The following is a 22,133-nucleotide window of genomic DNA, read 5'->3' as shown; positions in this document are numbered from 1 at the left end:
ACTCAATCTCCAAACATAAAAAATATAAATAAAAGAAAACTGCATACAGATAGGGTTGGACAATAATATTATATCACATTTCTATGATATTTATAAATTAATATTTCTAATTTAAACATTTTAAAAACAGCTGCCAAAACACAGCGTCGCATATTTATGACGTACCAGTGACGGCATCAACATCGGCCTGTCATCATGGCCGCCTCCATCAAGTTGTTTGCACGGCGAATTCTCCGTGATTTTAGTAGAAATGTTTATGTTTCTGCCAGCGGGGTGTCGACTGGATCTACCCACTGTCGGGCTGCACAGTCCTGCCGCTGCCTGAGCCATGAAGCCGGCGACAGGAGCACGCATTTCGGCTTTGAGACGGTCCTGGAGGAGGAGAAGGCGAAGAAAGGTGAGAGACAGACAGGGCTTACACAAGGAGAGGGCACCACGCTCGGTCATGTAATAACATAATATTTAGATAGTTATGTTATATGGTCTGATGCTGAGAGGGTTAACAGTATCTGCTTGTCACGATTTGTTTGCCTGGGATCCAGAAAACTCACTTCTCCAATGCTTTACAGAGAGATATCACTGTATTTACATGAACACAAAACACCTGATCATGATCTGATTTCTGGAATTACCCCATTATTAGGCCTGTCATTATAAAACAATTTGAAGTATGATACTGTATATTGCTAAAGTAAATAAACACGATAAACGATAATATTGGAAATAATTTTTACAGACACAACAGCCCGAGAGCAAATTGAAACCACAAAAACTATTCTAAATCTACAATATTGTTAAAAAGTGATGAGCTGCAATAAATAAACAGCGGAATGAAACACTTTAGTACTTAGTTTGCATCTGTAATGAGTCCATCCATCCATCCATCCATCCATCCATCCATTTTCTTCCGCTTATCCGGGGCCGGGTCGCGGGGGCAGCAGTCTAAGCAGGGACTCCCAGACTTCCCTCACCCCGGACACGTCCTCCAGCTCCTCCGGTGGGACCCCAAGGCATTCCCAGGCCAGCCGAGAGACATAGTCCCTCCAGCGTGTCCTGGGTCTTCCCCGGGGCCTCCTCCCGGTGGGACATGCCCAGAACACCTCCCTAGGGAGGCGTCCAGGAGGCATCCTGAGCAGATGCCCGAGCCACCTCAGCTGGTTCCTCTCAACGTGTAGGAGCAGCGGCTCTACTCCGAGCTCCTCCCGTGTGACAGAGCTCCTCACCCTATCCCTAAGGGTGCGCCCGGCCACTCTGCGGAGGAAGCCCATTTCAGCCGCTTGTATCCGCGATCTTGTCCTTTCGGTCATTACCCAAAGCTCATGACCATGATCTGTAATGAGTCATATAAGTTATTTATTCACCCTTCTACAGCTCAAATCTTATCACATAGCCAAAAATAACCAAAAATGTCCCAATAGTGCAAAAAAATTTACACACGATGAATATTAACTCTCAAATATAGTGTTCCATCTAACATATATTGAATGATAAGATATAGTAATTATCCCGATAGGCTTATCCATCATTGAAATGTCCTGTAAACGATTGCATCTGATGGGAGTAATCTGGTTTTTTCATGATTGTTCACACCTGTGCAGGTTTTAACAAGGCACAAAATGCAAAAAACATAAAAAAAATAAAAAAATAAAAAATAAAAAATAGGCCTAAAGATGAAAGAGCAAATGTAAAAGATGGAAGGAGGTATTTTTAATTAATTGTACTAATTTAATTAATTGTACAAATACTACAATTAATCCATGAACCTGTCACATGTCACCTGGTGTTTTTTAAGCATCAGATTTCTTTTGTACACGTAAATACACAACAAAAGTCGGATATGATTATTGGGTTATCTATCTAATTTTTGTAATTAATTTTTTTCTGACCATGTCTGTGTAATCATCCAGGTATGATCCATAGTAAAAGAAAGAGGATGAGAAAGTTACATTGAGTACATTTATATGGTCAGAAAAAGAAAAAAATCAAATCTGTCAACTGGACAAAATGCTTCAGAATCAAGACAATCGCTGCTCATCCAAGCCGCTTCTTCAGTTCTGGTCAGATTACTGGTGGACTCTGCCTTATATCTGATCTATCTAGATGGAGCATATTTCTTTTTCTGACCATATAAATGTACTCACTGTAACCTACATTCCTCTGACAGTGTACCAAGTGTTTGAGAATGTAGCTCAGAAGTACGATGTGATGAATGATGCCATGAGCCTGGGCATTCACCGACTGTGGAAGGACGTCCTGCTGCACGCCATGAACCCACAGCCCGGAGCACGTCTGCTGGATGTGGCAGGAGGCACTGGTACCGACCCATTTAAATTAATAAATCACATTCCATCTTCTTATCATTTTGCTCTAAATGCTTTGCTCTTTCCTGAAGGTGACATTGCGTTTCGTTTTCTGGAATACATCAAGTCCCAGGAAGAGAAGATGAGGAGGAGAGAGGCAAGGGCCATGCAGACACCGTCCTGGCAGGAGATTTCTACTAAGTATTCTGAGGAGCAGGGAGCAGAGCCTCAAGAGTCCAGAGCTGTGGTGTGTGACATCAACAAGGAGATGCTCAAAGTGGGCAAACAGAAAGGAGACAGCATGGGCATCACATCTGGTAAGGATGACTACAAGCCTATACAAATGTACTATAGTAGCTCAGTTGGTAGTGCGTTGTCCACTAATGCAAAGGTTGGCGGTTCGAATCCTGCTCTTGACATAAACATCACTGGTTGAGGAGTTAGTCCACTGATCCACAGGTTGTCGGTTTGATCCCAGCTCCTTGGTCAAGGTGAGTGGTTCCTGGATGTAAAGCACTTTGAGTGTCTTGAAGGTGGAAAAGCGCTGTATAAAAATGTGACCATTAACCATTCTATCTAGGCCTGTAATACAAATATTACAATTAATGATAAGGTTGAAGACTACTCTGTGCCACTAACACAAAGCATAATTTGTTCTTTCTAAATGAACCATATAGTAAAACAGACATAAAAACATGCACTACAGGCATTGTCATGTGCTCAAGACACAGTATGAGCTCCTGCAGTCTGAGAGGAGATATAGGGTTCCTTTATGTATAAAAAAAATTGTCCATGTCACAGTTCATAAAATTGATTAACAACATGGACTGCAGATGTGTGAAGCCTGAGTGATTGTATATTGTCTGGTTCTTTTTGTCTTTTGTTCTGTCATGTCATGTCTGTATTGTAATTCTGCAGACCCCTGCTCCGAGTCATATTTCTACTTCTAACAAGAGATAAAAATACAGTAAATAAAACCTAAACATCCAGTTAAGTTAGTCCTGACTAGTGATGGGACTTTCGGCTTTTATGGGATCTGAATCTTTTGGATATGTTTATTTCAAAGAGTGGCTTTTTTACTATTTATTTATATGACAGAAGCACATGTGAGAACTAATTGTAACAGCAGACTAATGACAGAGAGAAACTACCAAGACTTAGTTTGTTTAAAATGGTTCAAACTGAGAGTGAGAGGGAGTTTACCCTTTGGAATTATTCAAGATCCAAACCAGACTTTACACTACAATAATAATAATTTTAAAGCTAATGGTCATTATGATGGCAACTATGTTTTTTGTGAACAAAGCTCTCACTTGTGTTGCCTGCTTTGCTTCTGTGTTGATTCTTTGTCGGTCCAGAATAAAAATGCAGACAAGTTGGAAAAACAAGATTCGGCTCTTTTAAAAAATGATTTTTGGATCCAACCATTCACATTAAGGAACCATTCAAAAGAGCCGACTCGTTCAAATACGGCACATCAGTAGTCCTGAACAAATCTAGCTCAAGATCTTAATCAGCAGTAGTTCAGTGCAGTCCTGAGGGTCAACTCAGAGGCACTGGTTAAAGAGTGGGTCAAATGCACCAAATGAGTTTCACTCACATGGAAGTATTCAACCTTAAGTCTGTTTTCTCTTTGAAGCCACAGTGAAAATATAGATATTATTCCTGACTGTTTGTGCATGTTTCCTGTGTTCAGGTTTGTCATGGGTGGTGGGAGACGCCGAGGAGCTGCCATTTGGAGATGATGAGTTTGACATTTACACTATTGCCTTTGGAATTCGTAATGTAACTCACATTGAGCAAGTAAGTCAACAGATTTGTGTTTAATATTTTGGTAGAATTCTTTGCAAGTAAATTCTATTGTTTTTGCAGGCTTTGCAAGAGGCTCAGCGCGTCCTTAAACCAGGTGGAAGATTTATGTGCTTGGAATTCAGCAAAGTGTCTAATCCTATTTTGTCAAAGTAAGCACAAAGGTCTTAATTTTTAGTTCTACTTGTAATCACAAACAGAGACCACTATACATGTAAGAGACCTATTCGAACAACTATTGGAATTCTAGCAAGAAACAACAGTGCCCTCTTCTGGACGTTTTTTTCCCCTCGCCCCCTCCTCTTGCACTGCTATTTACATGTACGTTTCAGCACACAAAATTATATATGTGTGGGGGTGTGTGTGTGTGTGTCTATATATATATATATATATATATATATATATATATATATATATATATATATATATATATATATATATATATATATATATATATATATATATATATATATATATATATATATATATATATATATATATATATATATATATATATATATATATATATATATATATATATATATATATATATATATATATATATATATAATGTATATATATATGTATATGTTTATGCTGTACATTGAAATACAAAAGAGAGGGCCTTATTCTGTTCTTCCAGTGTTTTAAAAACTAAAATATTTAGGTATCGATACAGCGCTTATGTATTTTTTATCAATATATACACCAACACTCACTTATTTTTGCTACTTTTTACATTTTATATACAAAACAGAAGACATCAGATATATGAAGTAAGATATATGGAATTATGTAAAAAAAAGGTAAATAACTCTACAAATCTTTTTTTTTTTTTTTTTTGTATTTTATATTAAAATTCTTAAAGTATCTATCCTTTGCTTTATTATTATTTTAGTTATTTCAATTTTTTTTTTACTACATAATTTTGTATATCTTGATATATCGCTGTATATCATCATATATTTGTCTTCTGTATGTACCGGTATATAAAATGTAGAAAATAGTAAATATAAAGAAAAAAATCATTGAACGAGAGGGTGTGTCCACTTTTGCTCTAGCTAATAAGAAAAAAGAATTTAAAACTGTGATAAAGAAAGAACAGATTTATGTTATTTTTCTCTCCACAAACTAGGATTTATGACACCTACAGCTTCCAAGTAATTCCTGTATTGGGAGAAGTTATTGCTGGAGACTGGAAATCTTACCAGTATTTGGTTGAGAGCATTCGGAGATTCCCAGACCAGGTGATAAACAGTAAATTAATTTTGTATTTAAATGCAATGTTAATTTGGCTATTGGATATTTCACACTATAAATTAGGTTATTTTATGGAATATTGAAAATCACAAAAAAAAAACAAAAAAACTCTGCCTCGCTTTACCTGTTTATTTTACTTTTAGTTGTTTGCCTTTATTTTGTTTTTGATAATATCTGGATTTGCCATTTATTATTAAGCTCATGGGTTTGTTTATAAAAAAATGTAAAGGAAAAAACAAATTCCTCAATAAAAATATAGCGGTATATATATATATAAAAAAAGATATTCCACACTATAACACAAGTAATTTAAATGGAGCATCTGTTGCCTTATCTGACCCGTGTTTTTGTTGTTGTGTAGGGGGATTTCCAAACTATGATAGAGGACGCTGGTTTCTACTGTGTGAACTACCACAACCTGACTGGGGGAATAGTTGCTCTTCACTCTGGATTTAAGCTCTGAGGCAGATTCTTCAACCGCGTTGGATCAAAGATGGAGGTCCTCGTTTTACAATGGACGAAACCAAAAAAGACAGTTCAAACTTCTTCATATTCCTCCAAACAACAATACAGCAAATCCATTTTTTTTTTTAAGCTACAAGCGCTTCTGTTTAACCGGGATAAGGACTGGCTGGGACATCTTGCTGTCAGGTTGGACATGATGGACTAAATGGTCTAAATGGACTCAAAACAACTATATTTATACGTAAAATATATGAAAAAATGTCCACTCTGCTTCATCTAATAATTAAAAAGGTTTATAATGGAAACTTGACATGTGTATAATTTCTTTTGACTTGAAGTAAACAGACAACACAACTTACTTGAATAAAACTGTATATTTTACAGATCTTTGTACACTTGATTACAAAACTGTATGGTACTAAAATTTTAAAATCAGTTTTTGGTCAGAAAGATTGAATCGTTTTGTGTGCAATTACCATGTATATACAAAGTCTTATGTTAGTGATTTTTCTCAATAAAAAGCATCTCAAACGTCCATACACTCTGAACATAAGACATGGCTTAAAGATAAATATATTAGTAAATAAATATTCGGAGAACATATTTCCATTTATGAAATGTGTTGCTATACACGTACACAAATATACACAGATTGAGTTCTAGCCTTTTAAACATTTGTAATGGTAATGTCAGAAAATAATTATATTCTTAGAAAATTAAAAAATATTAATTTTTACACTTTAATCTTTTTAAGTGCTAGAAACAATAACAAAAATTAAATAGTGACTCAAGTACCCCAAAATGTTCTATTTGCAGTAGGTATATATCTCTATCCAAAAGATTAGATTCTCATTCTCACATGATTACAGCACTGGGTTAACTTAAATATTGTTATTTGAGAAGGTTCTCCTCTGTGTAGAGAATGTATTTCATAGAAACAGTATAAAACAGTCTGTAGGACAAACAAAGACATGAATGACACAGCATCGACTTAGTGAAACGGAGACATCGTAGTGTGTTTGAACTGCATCAATAAAAGTCACAGTAAATTAGGAACCATTATGAATCGTGAGACTTCTCCTTTGGCCTTGACACAAACTACATCTTAAATACCGTGGATAGAACACGCCTCATGGAGGACATCTGTAAGTGACCGCAGCATTAAAGGGTGCTACACCATCTGCACACTCTGTCCCTGCTCTGTAGAGGGGACAGAGTCTGTAGACTAACAGAGCACCCGCTTAAGGCTTTAGGTTATTCTGGCACATCTCTTACAGGCCACAGCTGGACATGCATGTAATGCCTTTAGCTAATATGATACTTAACAGAACAGTGTCAGCCTTGCATTCACATTACTATGCGTTCTCCTAGACAATGTAGCTTCTCATTACAAACTGTGTGGGTCACAAAATGTAGACCCTTTTCCCTGCGCTTAAAAAAAGTAAATAAAAAAGTGTGATTTGGTTTAGCTATGTCCATATAAACTATGTGAAATGTGGTTTACGCTTCAGGCAGTGTAAATATACATTTGTTTATGCAGATGTTTTTAATGACAAATTACATTTTTATTTTAATAAATATTGCTTTAATAGACCTTCTAGAAAATAAGAATTCATTATATTTAACATCTGTTCATGACTGCAGTTCAAATTTAGTTTGGTGCTGTGAGGTGGCCACAGGAATGAACTTGACACTATATGTAGAAATGACAGGCCATTTCAGTAGAAATTCACACATCTAAGATGATAACATTCAGAGCTCAGAGAGCAACAAGGCAACTCCAGGTTTAAATGATTGACACTGGTGAAGATACAGCAGAGTTCAGATCTTCACTGCTCCCTCACAGGCTGCAGTACTTTTACCCGACGTACTGGGCTTAGAGAGCGGAGGGTGGAACAGAGCGTGTGTCTCGTCCTCCTGAGTATACGCCTGCCCCCGACCCCTCTGTCCTGTTGTGTACGGACCCTCTCTGGGCTCAAGCTGCTCTCCTGTCCACACCTCTGCCTCTATTTTGACACTAGGTGGCAGCAAACTGCTTTGGGTTTCTGACACAGAGCCCAGTTCACAGTCTGTGTCTTCTGGAATTATGGGTATTCTCTGGTTAAGTTCACAGCAGCCTTGTGCAGAGCATGTGTCCGAGTCTGCGTGTGCGTACTGCACATTGACAGAGTAGTCCTCTGAGAAATGTCCTGTAGCCCCCCTGTGAACCTTCATTTCTTTATAGAAACAGCAGGGCAGGCCCTCAAAGCCCTGCTCCGCTGAGGGGCACATGTGCTCAGTGTAGTAGTTCTTGGAGCTCTGAAAGTCCGCTCCTGCTCTATGACAGCGTCCAGAGGCCAGGGCCCCTCCACGCTCTGACTCTGCCCCCTTACACTCCACATTAGGCGGCAGCACGTCGAAGCAGCAGCTGCAGGCCGCCACCCCGTGCTCCCCTAACTCGTCCTGGACCTTGCCCCGCTCATGCTCCGGAGCAGAGGCTGAGGTAGTGCTAGTGTTGTCCCTGGGCTCCAGACTGCAGCTGGAGGTGTGGTCCCCCCCAGGTGGGAGCTGGTGGGGAGCCGGAGAGGCTGATGGTTCGTCTGTGGGAGCGGTGGTGCAGGCCCCTGCCTCAGAGGCCCCCCTGCAAGGGCTCTTACTGCGGTACACGAAGGGGTCATAGTCACTGCTCAGAGAGCTGCGGAAGGTGGAGCAGCTGCCGTACACACCCTGATTACTGACCTCAGTGCAGTCCAGCATAGAGTCACTGGAGGAGCAATGGCACTGTCCCGAGCTGCTGCTGCTGCTGTCGCTCCCGGGGCAGTCTGCCAGATACCCGCTGCACATGGAGCGGTGACCATGGTAACAGCTCAGCCCTGACGTGCTGCCGCTCTCTGCTATCCGGGATGATGTGGTGGGGCCCATATGGACCACTGTGGGATAGAGCAGGCCCTGCTGAAAGGCCCGGCTGTGGTGTCCCTTATGGGCCCCTCCCCCAGACATGGTCCCTGCTCCTGGTCCCGGGACCCCGTCCTGCTGAGGGAAGGTCAGACCCTGGAAGTAGTAATGCTGGTACATAGTCTCGTACTGGGAGAAGCACGCGGCGCGGGAGAAGCTGCGTCCATGGAACTTGGGCCGTTTAAAAGCAGCGTGATGAGGCTGAGCCCCATATGGAGGGGGGCCGCGGTGCTCCAGCCCACAGTGGTGTGCCCCCAGAGAGTGTTCCAGGTGCAGGGCGGGGTGGTAGCTCCGTAGAAAACTAGAGGTGGACTGGGTCGGGTACAGGCCCTGAGGGTCTGGATGCTGATCCACTGTGAGCACTGTGATGGGGTTTCCATGAGGGTCCATACTGGTCCTGGTGGGGTAGGCGGTCACCCCTCCGGCCCGGTGAACACGTCCAGGATAATGGACAGGCAGCACCACCCTCTGCTGCCTCCCGTGCATTGGGTTACCTGGGTCCAAGCAACCTGGGCCTGGGCCCCCCTTCTTTTGCTCTATTAAAAACACAAGGCCAATGTTTAGAGATGACTCTGTACAAAGAGACAAAATGACAAAGTTTTTGGTGGACTCACCTATGATGTTGTGTCTGCAGTGGGGGCAGGTGTGATGCTGCAGCAGCCAGGGGTCCACACACTTCTTATGAAATCTGTGTGCACATGGAATGACCCGCAACTCCTGCAAACAGAGACAAACATGCATTTAAAAAGTGTAGCTGTCTTTTCTATCATGACTGTTCTAATACTCAGTGCAGTCTGTGACCCAAAAGAGGCAGGACACACACCTGATGTGAAAGAATACACTTTGTATTCAAATGGAGGGCTGGCATTCAAGTAGTCAGGGCACAGCAGAAGGAGCCCTGTGAATACAAACTCTGTGCCGTGTGACTCATCTTTTAACTTTTTTTTTACCCACGCTTTTGTTGCCAGGTATGAGACTGAGAAATGGCTTTGATGCCATTGAGCCTTTTATATCACCACTTCCTCCGTGAGTTGTGGCGCCACCCTTTGTTCTGTTTTCTTCTCCTTACCAAAAAGACACATCCCAACCAAACAAGACAATACCCACTCATGCCCCAAATATGTCCCCTGGGCTCGTGTCCACACAGCGTCTCCGAGCCAGGACGTGTACGGCATTATACTGAATCCCAAAAGACCGCAGCAGATAGAATGATGGGAGTCTGCATTAAAGAAGGCCAGTGGGAAAACAGGAAGTCCAATCACACGCTGAGTTCTCTGGGACAGTTATCTCTCCAGGTGCTCTCAAAGCCTCGACTAAACATCTACAAGGTGGAGGAAACCACGTCAGCCCAGAGAAGCAGGGCTCTCTCTCACACATCAGGGGACTTCCATGCCATTGTCCGACTGATGCATTATGTTCTATGTTACAGAAAAAATACAAAACCAGAGCTGAGAAAATAACCTGGATTTACATGAAGTATAGCGGATTCTAGGACAAAGTGTTCTGGGTCCAGAGGAGAGACGCAGCTTTAGTCACTTTAGTCCTCAGATCTCTCCTTTGGGGTTTGAAGTCTACACCTATTGTTTTATTAATGCATTACACATATTCTACAGAGAAAATGTAAAGCGCTAGGGTAAAGGGCATACGAGGTCTTTTATTCAAAATGTTCAACCAAATAAGACCTGGTTGAGTCCTATGTACCGGTAGTAATTTGGGAATATTCCTGAGAATCTTTTGGCAGTATATAACTTCATTAACAAAAAAACAGGTAAGTGTCATTTGAAAAAGTCACCGGAGGCTCACAGTTTAGTATCATTTTCAAAAGCTAAATGGAAAAAAAATAAAAATGGAGATATCTATTTTTGTAGTTGAACTCTTCATATGTCACTTCAGATAGGTCCCATATATTTTTTGTTATAGTCTGCACTTTGGTGTGTAGAGTTATAGTAAAGGTTAGGTTTTGGTTAAGTTTAGAGACTTTTTTACAATAATGGTTAGTTTTAGGGGTATAGGGTAAGATTAGGACCTCATTGTAGCATTATGGGTAAGTTTAGGGTTATAGGGTTAAGATTAAGACCTTGCTGTAAGATTATGGTTAAAATTAGGGCTTGGTTTTTATATTACGTTTAAGGTAAGTGCCTGGGTGAGGATGTGATGGCTGTGGGAACATAGAGCCTTGGGAACATAGATACGCTGCTGATTATGCAGAAGCTCGGTACATCTTCAAACCCAGTGCAGTGTCACATGTTTGCATCCTCTGCTGTGATTGGCTCCTTTAGTACAGCCAGTGCGTGGGCCTTCTCACCTCTCCGTCGATGTACTTCTCCAGGCAGATGGCACAGTCCGAGGTGGAGCTGCTGCTCAGAGAGTCCGAGGTCCCACAGCTGCTCTCCCGCACCACCTTCCCTTTGGCCTTGAACTTACGCGTCTCCATCTTCTCCAGAGCCTGGATGGCCATTCTGTTCATGGAGCTCTGAGGAGAGACAGGGACAAACTGTGTAATGACGACTGCAGTAGTGCTGTAGTAGGCGATTGGTCTTTCTTTTATAGAGTGATTAAACATGATCTTGATTTAATGAGAAACAGTGTAAACCAGGGCTGCTCAATGAATGAGTTAAAACCATACTTTGGAACATTCTCCATGAATATAGATTTGTTTCATGCCAAAATGTGGAATATTCTAGCGAAAGGAACAACATTTCCATGGAGACAAGCAGGAGGACATCCTCTTCCAAGCTAAATAAGTGTGAGGTCTGTGGAGATGAAAGCCCGCTCAGAGTAGGGATGTGCTTTTCTGTTTTTCTGTGCTTTTATTTTTGTCTATTTTGGGCCAAAGGTTACACAGTGGGGCTTTAATTTAAGTCATGATTTGATTATTTACAAAAGCAACACTGTAACTTTCAGCAGGTTTTCACATCACCCGCCTGATTCCACAGAAATATAAAGTTAAAATCATACTTCGGAACATTCTCCATGAATATAGAAACAAAAGCAAAACAAAAAAGGCTAAAAGTTGCACAGTGGGGCTTTAAAGAGCACAGTAAAACATCTTAAATATTATAAAAAATATACAAACTCTCCACAAGTGCAAAGTTTGAGACCCAAAAATATTGTTCCAGCTTTCATACAGTGATACTTGATAAATATCTGATAACAAAATTTATCTAACTGTTTGTAATTATAATCATGATTTAAATGTGGCTGTGTTTTAATGTAAACACAGACACTTCCAACTGTGCAGGTATTAGAAGGATTCTGTATGTGTAACTCAAATGGAAAAAACAGCACTTTAATTTATGTAGCGATGTTTGCCCCTGATAATTATTTTGAAGGTGTCATATGTAGATGCTGAAATGTGTCACTGGCCCAGTTTTAAACCATCTGTAACACGGTTTCTCTGCTTTGGTGGCAGCAGAGAACCAAGACAAACCCTTTTTATATTTTTAATCCATTCCATCATATATTTTAATGTTAATATTAGTAAAGTAATTCATTGTAGGTAGCCTATGTTTTTTTTTTTTACGAACACTATATGCTGAAAAACAATCATGCAGAGTTAATTCACGATCAAATCAGTTCAAATGAATTAATATAAAAACTTTGTGCCAATACTTTATGGAATCTTAAAGGAATTTTATGGGTAACACATTTTTATTCATCCCAACAGTACAATGTTGAGAAGGAAGTTATGAAACGTCTTCACTTTTCTCCAGAATTGAATTTTTCTTTTGGTTGTTAGAAAAATTCAACTTGGGTGGGCTTCAAAAATCTGTCTATCTTAAAACGATGATGACTGATATATTTATTACTGTAGTGTATTACTAATTATCTCCATGCTAAATCCAGCAATGACGCAAACTCACAATATGCAGCGTCCTCTTTAAAAAAAAAATCTGCTTACTGCAATAAGTTCCAAGATGGAGAGTTTGCACGTGTTTATATCAAATAGGAATGAAAACCAGTAAATAGATGCTCACCACATGCGAGTCCTTCATTAATGTTTCAGATTCAGGACGGTGCAGTTTATGTGACGAGATCATGCTGTGATCTGCTCTTAATTACCCACAGAAGGAAGTGACGGCCTGCCGCTGTGACACCCATCTCCCCCTCACCCCCCACCTCAACCTCCCCTCGCACACACACATACACAGCACCTGCGGGACACCTCCTCTCCCAGGTCCATGTGGTGTCACCGTTTTTGAATGCTTAATGCCCATTAGCCCTAATTAAATGCTAATTCTATTTCACACGGTAAGCTTAAGCCTCCACCTGAGATCCATTTGTCAATACAGGCCAATCTCTCTCAGGAAAACGAATTAACGAACTGCAAAACGGCTGTGTTAATGCAAAGCCCCGAAATAAGAACTGAAAAAGGAACATGTCACATCGCTCTTAAAGATCCACTACTCTCTGTGGGGGTTTTCGCTACCTGCATGTCTCCCTGGATATGTTTTAGTGGGATTACTCCTCTCCACAGATCTGACCTGAAACTTGGTCTGGTGGAGTTACTTGCTTGTCTCCATGGAGATAGATAGATTTAATGCCATACCGTGGAACATTAGAGGCTAAGTTTTGTTTCTGACTTGACTCATTTTTGTTATGTTTGGGTTTTTTTATGGTAAGAACAGAGCGTTTTTGCCGAACTGTTTGACCCTTAGTCTGTTTTTTTTTTTTTTTTTTTGAAGAATCGCAAGTAAATACAGAGCCGTGGGAGGAGAAAAGACGTAGGTGAAAATGGAAATTTTTTGAGCACTCGCCTTGGAATGCAGAAGAATACAGGATTACTCAAACATGCATGAATTAGTACAACTCTAAGTAACTAATGATAAGGGAACACGTTATAATATGGGTCCAATCAAATAAGTGATGAAGAGTGTGTTTCTCTTGCGTCTTACCTGGCTCCTCCTCTGCTTGAGTTTGATCTTGATGAGCAGAACGAGACAGACGAGCGACACGACCACGAAGAAGGCGAGGAAGATGCCCATGTCGAAGTATTCAGTAGGCTGCTGTGGGAGAGAGAAAGACATGTGTCAAATACATGGTATTACTTCATTATCAAAGTGAAGTAAAACTGTAAATGTGTTCCCTATTTTCAAGTCATTTTCCAAAATATTATGAATACTCTGACCTAAAGCATGTGACCTAGTTTTGGTAATACACGATGTGGAAGTAATTTGGTGTTGATAAAATTAGCAGTTTATAAATCAAAATCCAAACCTAGCACGCCATGCCATGTACAAATGTGTTTTCTTCTTCTTTCTCTTTATTTATACAGGGAGAGCACTTAAGACTCTTTTTTATGGGTGCCCTGTTCAAAATACAATACAAACAAAAAAACAAGTACACAAGTCTGTACAAAACATTATAACAGGTGCAGATGTGTGTATAAAAGTTCATTACCAAATTGTTAAGTTCAATTCAGTGCAGCTTCACTTCAGTCTGGACCATAGACTGTAAATATATAAATGGACTTAGCTAACCTGCTAGCCACCGCGTTCTAAATGGGAAGTGATCATGAGCGCTTCTGACTCCATCGACTCTGGCTCCAATCCACTTTACATTGAAAAACTCTCTCTCTCCTAAAGACATTCATTACATTGACACAGACAGCGGATTTTCGCAGTTTTCATCCCGTCACATCTCTTATCGGCTTTCTCTGGGGCTCTCATTATGGTGGAGTTATTTGGCCTCATGAAGTGGAGCTTCCTTATCAAATATTCCAAGCAAACAAACAGGTCTTTGAATGGCCGATATCCATCTCTAGCTGCGCCGCGCTAATGTTTTAAGCCTGAGGGCAGCGGCTATGGCCCACTACAAAGAGCTCTCTCACATTTCACACATGGAATTTGGTTTGTCTTCACATCAGAGCAGAGTTTGAAAAAGAATTATCCCCGAGCTGTTAACCACTGTTACTTCTGACAACACATCTGAGTTCAGTTTTTTGTTTTTACATGAAGGGTTTTTAGTTTTAGTCCAAATTTCATAGCTGTATTTTCAAGTTTTAATGGATGGATTGTACTACTACTACTACTACTACTACTACTACTACTACTACTACTACTACTACTACTACTACTACTACTACTACTACTACTACTACTACTACTACTACTACTACTACTACTACTACTACTACTACTACTACTAGCCTACAACAACTACTACTACTAGCCTACAACAACTACTACTACTAGCCTACAACAACTACTACTAGCCTACAACAACTACTACTACTAGCCTACAACTACTACTACTACTACTAGCACTACTACTAGCCTACTACAAGCCAACAACTACTACTACTACTAGCCTACAACTACTACTAGCCTACAACTACTAATACAACTACTAGCCTACAACTACTACTACAACTACTACAACTACAACAACTACAACTACTACAACTACTACTACTACACAACTACTACTAGCCTACTACTACTACTACTTCTATTATCTTCTACTAACTACTACTACCAAGTACTTTATCTGTTACCCACTGTTAGTTCCGACAACTTAAATTTTTTAATGTGATACTTTTACTTTTATTATTTGCTCTGGTATCTATACTTAAGTAACAGCTGTGAGTACTTCATCCACCTCTGGCTGTACGCGTCTTTGGTCTTACCCTGGGTGGGCGGTGCTGGATGCGAGCGCGGGCCACTTTCTGCTTGTTGACGATGTTCATGAGCTTCACGGCGTCGTTTCCTTTCACGTAGACCACCGGCCGCTTCAGAGGGTCCTCCGCCACCTGGTTCAGCTGTACACAGACCACATTTAGTACATTATTTACCCGAAGTAAACACGATAGAAATATATCACTCAATCTGCAACTCCATTTCAATACTATATAAAAGGCTCAGTACTCCATACAGACTTCGATATCACAAGTATCATAAAAAACCTGATACTCTTGTGAGCTTTAAGCCACGTTATAATGCTTTTACCTCCTCAAAAACTCAGCACTTCCTGTATCACCACATGACATCACAAGGTGGTGTCATGTTTTCTGTCTGAGAAAAGAACTCAGCCTAAATATGCAGGGTTTGTGTGTTTAACATGCGAGAATGAAACAAAACACAACTTCAGATCTGTTTGTGATGAGGAAACAACATGATATCATAGATCAGAAAATGGTGTAATATGAGCCCTTTAAGAATCAATTACTATCTGAGTATGCATTTTTTTACTTAAGAATATTAATGGAGCTGTTTCTGATTTGTAAAATCTATCTGAAGAAGTAGGTTTGGAAAGAAAAATGTAATCACATAAATATGCAACTTTCATAGACTTGAGCTGAACACATTTGTATGCAGAACTACAAGCCCCAGCAGCTTTGTAGTTCTTTCCCACCAGGATTCTCTTCTGTGAAACATCGCTAAAGTCTAACACATTAGAAGCTAGTTTTTTTTTGCACCGCTGGGCTGAGAAACGCCGTAGCCCCAGGTGAAGTTGGGGATGGACTTGCGAGAATGCACAAAGCCAGCCTCAGGGCGCATTCTCCTCTTTGACCAAACTAGGAAAGACGCTGTGAACTTTAACCTCCTCCTCAGGGCTGGAGCTATGGAAACTATGGTTAAGGACAGCTCTCTCCTCTCCTCCTCTCGTCTCTGTTCCTTCTTAGAATCTGTAATTTGAAAAGCCCAAGGGAAATGCCGTGGATATTCGCCTTTCTATTTCTCGTGCTGTCGTCATGCTCCCCAGTGGAATAAGCGATGTTCTGGTTTCAAAAGTATAGACAGTGGGCTGTTTGATCTGTCGCCAAGCGTGGAGATCTGGGGCTTTTGACAAAGAAGACAGAAATGCAAATTATAGCCGTCACACTTGTGCTACACAAGGCAAGAAAAGTGAGTGTACTTTCTGTACTCAGACAGAAAGAACATGAAATCAAGTCAAAGTATTGTATTTGCACTCAAGAAGTCCTTCAACAATGAACTTCAGTACTCCCTTTCCCTCTACTTCAACTACATGAACTGTGTTTGTTTACAATAACTACTGTAGTGATCTGCTACTATATTTTATGACTGCTTCAACTAGTAGGCTATCACTACTACTACTACTACTACTAAGACTACTGCTACTACTACTACTACTACTACTACTACTACTACTACTACTACTACTACTACTACTACTACTAAGACTACTGCTACGACAACTACTACAACGACTACTACAACAACTACTACTAAAACAACTACTACAACAAGCCTGCTACAACTACTACTACTACTAAAACAACTACTACAACAAGGCAAGAAAACTACTACAACAAGAACAACTGCTACAACAACTACTATGACAACTACTAAAACAACTACTACAATTACGACTACTACAACTATTACTAAAACAACTACTACTACTACAACTACTACAACTACTATTACAACAAGGGTGCTACAAAAACTACTATGATAACTACTAAAACAACTACTACAATTACTACTACTACAAGGGTGCTACAACAACTACTACTACAACAACTACTAAAAACAACTACTACAACTACAGCAACTACTACTACTACTACTACAAGGGTGCTACAACAACTACTACTACGACAACTACTAAAACAACTACTACTACTAAAACAACTACTACAACAAGGCAAGAAAACAACTACTACAGCAACAACTGCTACAACAACTACTATGACAACTACAACAACTACTACAACTACTACAACTACTACTACAACAGAGCTGCTACAACAACTACTACAACAACTACTAAAACAACTACTACAACTACAATAACTACTATTACAACAAGGCTGCTACAACAACTACTATGACAACTACTAAAACAACTACTACAACTACTACTACTACAACAACAAGGGTACTACAACAACTACTATTACAACAACTACTAAAACAACTACTACAACTACAACAACTACTACTACAACAGAGCTGCTACAACAACTACTACAATAACAACTAAAACAACGACTACAACTACTACTACTAAAATAACTACTACAACCAGGCTGCTACAACAACTACTACAACAACTGCAACTAGGCAAGGCAAGGCAAGTTTATTTGTATAGCACAATTCGTACACAGGTAATTTAAAGTGCTTTACAGAATAAGAAAGACATAAAAATCACACAAATCAAAACATAAATAATCACCCAATCTGCAACTCTCTGACCCACTCGTTTGCCCCTTTAAAAACTCTCTCGCACTCTTTAAACACTGTTTTACTCAGTTTAAGAACTTTCCCATTACTTTACAAAAAAACTTTCCTGTCACTTCTCAAATACTTTCCTGTCACTTTACTATGTCTAATAAAAGTCCGTCAGTCCATGTTTCTTTTGTCATCATAAAATTACCATTAAAAGAAAAGAGTGCAGAATAAAAACCTTTCAGTCATATGCACAGCTAAACAGAACCATTTTGAGCCTGGATTTAAACATTGTCAAAGTAGAGGCCTGTCTCACATCTTCAGGAAGACTGTTCAAAGTTTTAGCTGCATAAAACTGAAACGCTGATTCCCCATGTTTAGTCCTGACTCTGGGACCAGCAGGAGGCCGGTTCCTGAAGTCCTCGAGATGGTTCATATGGCACTAACATGTCGGAGATATACTTTGGACCTAGGCCATGTAGAGACTTATACACAAGCAGAGCTGCTTTAAAGTCTATTCTTTGAGCTACAGGAGCCAGTGCAGAGACCTGAGCACAGGACTTATGTGCTCGTACTTCCTGGTTCTAGTCAGGACCAGAGCAGCAGCGTTCTGGATGTACTGCAGCTGTGTTAAGGCTCGTTTGGAGAGGCCAGTGAGCAGGACGTTACAGTAGTCTAACCTACTGGAGACAAATACATGGATAAGTCTCTCTAAGTCTGGCTTTGACAGTATAACTTTGATTTTTGCAATGTTTTTTAGGTGGTAAAAAGCTGCAGATGTTATTGATTTGATGTGGCTGTTAAAGTTCAACTACTATTTCAACAAGGGTGCTACAACAACTACTACTATGATAACTACTAAAACAACTACTACAACTACAACTACTACAACTACTACTATAACAAGGCTGCAACAACAATTACTACTAACTACTAAATTTTACCAAGTACTACTACTACTACTACTACTACTAGCCTTCACATATTCAAACCAATCACTTTCCAGTTCTGAAGTCAACAAACAAACCAGTATAATCAGTAGTTACTTTCTATAACTCTAAGAAAGTTTCCCTTGGACAAAAAGCTCGAGCTCTTGTATATTAATAATTTGCTGAGTGCCTTGGCTCCTCCCCCTCTGCCCCTCGGCCTTGTGGGTGCTGTCTGCTTGAGCCGCCCTGACTGGAAAAGCCTTTCAGGGGAATTTAACACAGCCGCCCAGCTCTTCCTTTCATGTGGTCCGCTCGCAATCCCTTTTATCTCTGTGCTCCTCGCGCTTTACGAGGAGCGCGAAGAGGACGAGGAAGAACCCGAGCAACTGCAAGTCCGGGCCTGGCGCTCCAACTGCAGTACTGCCGGAGAATTCTTCTTACAAAGACACACAAACCTGTGCATTATGTACACTGTAAAAATAAATACAGGAGGGTAAATGATTTGGGATTTAGTGCATTTATCTTGATTCAAGTAGTTTTGATTATTATACTTTAGGCTTATGTAGTGAGTAGTTTAGAGTCTGGATATTTCTCAGGACATTTCAGAGTAATCTAATACCACAATAACACGACTGGTGCACATACTACTTTACATTTTTACCTACCTAAAACTACTACTACTACTACTTCAAGGCTACTACTACTACTACTTCAAAGCTACTACTACTACTGTTAATACTATCTTACAGCACTGCATTGTTTGCACTACTACTACTACTACTACTACTACTACAACTACTACTACTACTACTACTATCTTACAGAATTGCACTGTTTGTATTTATTGATTGTACAAGTTTATTGATTTATCGACTGTAAAAGTATTTGCACTAACTTTTTCTGTAGTGTTTATTTTGTATCATATGTGTTTACTTATTGTTTATGTACCTTTGAACTTTGTGCCTAAAGTTGACCTTACCTTCTTACATTGTACCAATTGAGCTACTGTTTTGTTCATACAGACATAATCGTTTAATTGGCTTATTAAAGCTGCACTACATAGCTTTTATAATTGACGCTCAATTATGATGCTTTGTCTGGAGGCGAGGCTACTCTTAGGAAGAATACCTGTTTTTGAAGTTACTTTTTGTAATAATGACACCTGTAACTGAATGAATCCATGGTACATAGCATTGTCAAAAATTCCATTCAAGGCAGGAAAGTTACATAGTGCTGCTTTAATTTCAACTTAATCAACAAACTCAATAAACCAAAGCAGGATTGTAAATGTCAATTTAAAGTCCTTTTTGCAGTGTATATAACAAGATTTGCAGTGTATGTAACACGAAGTATGCAGCGCTGAGAAGGTTGTGTGAGTGTTTTTTTTAACAACTTTGTTCTCAAACTTTCAGACACATCTAAAGTCTTAAGGGATGAGGTCATGTGTGTTTGCGCCCGCTACCTGCACAATTAAGAGCTCAACAAGGTACACGGCAGTGAAAGCCTCGTCTATTTACAGCTTCAGTCTCATTCATCCCCCTCTGCACCAGTCACACCTCAAAGGAACAGAGTGCTTCAGGCTGCGCTCACACTAGCACACAATTCTACTTCAAAAATAAGACTAAACTAGGACTAGACTAGGACTAAACCAAGACTGAACCAGGACTGGAACAGGACTAGACCAGGTCTAAACCAGAACTAGAACAGAACTAGAACAGGACTAGAACAAGGCAAGACCAGGGCTAAACCAGGACTAGAACAAGACCAGAGCTAAACCAGAACTAAAGCAGGACTACAACAGGACTAGACCAGGGAAAGACCAGGGCTAAACAAGGACCAGACCAAGAAAAGACCAGGTGTAAACCAGGACTAAACCAGTCTAGAACAGGACAACACCAGGGCTAAACTAGAACTAGAACAGGACTAGAAAAGGACTAAATCAGGACTAAATCAGGACTAGAACAAGAGAAGACCAGAAGTAAACCAGGATTAAACCAGGTTTAAACCTGGACTAAACCGGGACAAAAACGAGACTAGAACAGGACAAGCCCAGTGCTAAACCAGTGCTAAACTAGGACTACAACAGGAAAAGGGCAAGGCTAAACAAGGACCAGAACAAGAAAAGACCAGGTCTAAACCAGGACTAGAACAGGACTAGAACAGGACTAGAACAGGACCAGAACAGGACCAGAACAGGACCAGAACAGGACAACACCTGGGCTAAACCAGAACTAGAACAGGACTAGAAAAGGACTAAATCATGACTAAACCACGACTAGAACAAAACAAGACCAGAAGTAAACCAGAATTAAATCTTGACTAAACCGGTACTAAAGCAGGACTAGGATAGGACAAGCCCAGCGCTAAACCAGGACTAAACCAGAACTACAACAGGACTAGACCAGGAAAAGACCAGGGCTAAACAAGGACCAGAACAAAAAAAAAAAAAACAGGTCTAAACCAGGACTAAAACAGGACTAGAAGAGAACCAAACAAAGTCTAGATTAGGATTAAACTGGGCTCAAACCAGGACAAAATCAATGCAAGTATGAGTCCAGTGCATCCTGGACCTTTTAACCCCTTATTTCTATGGACACACCCTCCTCCTTATGATCCCAAAAACAGGTTTAAAACTCGGGGGGACCTGTCCTTTCAGGCTGTGGCCCCAAAATGATGTAATGCTATGTAATTTTTCTAGTACCTGGTAATAATTTAGCCGAGTGGTCTTCTTGTCACCATGGAGATAGATACGTTTAAGGTCATACTTTACAACTCAAAGGAGACAACCAGGTACCTCCACCGTTAATAGACTTTATGAACATGCTAATTCACTTCGATTGTTCATGTAGTTATCCACTTCTTTCTGAGGAGTTTAGGGCATGTGAAAAATCCCTCTGCCCCACACAATCTCATTCCTCTGTAGTTTAAGTGTCTGAGCAGACGAACCTGGTCAATGGCATCCGGATTCTCAGACACGTCAAAGATGACAGCGGTCGCGCCCCTCTGCACCGCTCGCTTTGCCTGGAAAAATAAACACAAAACATAATGGTTTTAAGCAGCTTGTCTCAATACACTGTACTAAACATCATGAGGTGAAGTAGTCAAGGAACCACCAATCTTTCTATGTTAAAGTATACAAATGGGACCACAGTAACCGGTATTATTTGCTCAAAATGGACTTGTTTTGTATAATTTTGCACCGTTTTTGTTTCAGTTTTAATTAATCTTCTTATATAACGTTGCTCTTTATAAATAGTCAGTGGTAACATTTTTGTTTAGCCCTTTTCCTACTTCAAGGTTCT

At 40.1% G+C, this 22,133-nt stretch overlaps 2 protein-coding genes across 3 annotated transcripts in view; one reads left to right on the top strand and one right to left on the bottom strand.

The window, feature by feature from the left end:
- Positions 1-180: 180 nt before the first annotated feature.
- Positions 181-6,139, top strand: coq5 (coenzyme Q5, methyltransferase). Its single transcript, XM_033972235.2, has 7 exons — positions 181-397; positions 2,165-2,314; positions 2,393-2,617; positions 3,997-4,103; positions 4,173-4,261; positions 5,245-5,356; positions 5,731-6,139. The coding sequence occupies exons 1-7, from the start codon at positions 196-198 to the stop codon at positions 5,830-5,832; spliced, it is 987 nt and encodes a 328-aa protein (XP_033828126.1). The 5' UTR covers positions 181-195; the 3' UTR covers positions 5,833-6,139.
- Positions 6,140-6,195: 56 nt separating this feature from the next.
- znrf3 (zinc and ring finger 3) overlaps positions 6,196-22,133 on the bottom strand; it is a 109,494-nt gene continuing 93,556 nt past the window's right edge. Inside the window, exons 3-8 of one of the 2 annotated variants that reach the window (XM_033972233.2) lie at positions 21,778-21,852; positions 15,397-15,528; positions 13,664-13,774; positions 11,074-11,241; positions 9,383-9,485; positions 6,196-9,304 (exon numbers count right to left, since the gene is read on the bottom strand). In XM_033972233.2, coding sequence (XP_033828124.1) covers positions 7,656-9,304; positions 9,383-9,485; positions 11,074-11,241; positions 13,664-13,774; positions 15,397-15,528; positions 21,778-21,852 — 2,238 coding nt within the window. In that variant the 3' untranslated portion in view covers positions 6,196-7,655. The remainder of the gene's footprint in view (positions 9,305-9,382; positions 9,486-11,073; positions 11,242-13,663; positions 13,775-15,396; positions 15,529-21,777; positions 21,853-22,133) is intronic. The other variant, XM_033972234.2, reaches the window with a different exon arrangement.

The sequence above is a fragment of the Periophthalmus magnuspinnatus genome, chromosome 9 (genome assembly GCF_009829125.3).
Source record: "Periophthalmus magnuspinnatus isolate fPerMag1 chromosome 9, fPerMag1.2.pri, whole genome shotgun sequence".
NCBI lineage: Eukaryota > Metazoa > Chordata > Actinopteri > Gobiiformes > Gobiidae > Periophthalmus > Periophthalmus magnuspinnatus.
This window is presented reverse-complemented; position numbering and strand designations above follow the sequence as displayed.

Coding starts and splice junctions, on each gene's coding strand:
- coq5 (XM_033972235.2), top strand. CDS start 196: ATGGCCGCCTCCATCAAGTTGTTTGCACGGCGAATTCTCCGTGATTTT. Junction 398..2,164: donor GGAGGAGAAGGCGAAGAAAG/GTGAGAGACAGA, acceptor TTCCTCTGACAG/TGTACCAAGTGTTTGAGAAT. Junction 4,262..5,244: donor TCTAATCCTATTTTGTCAAA/GTAAGCACAAAG, acceptor TCCACAAACTAG/GATTTATGACACCTACAGCT.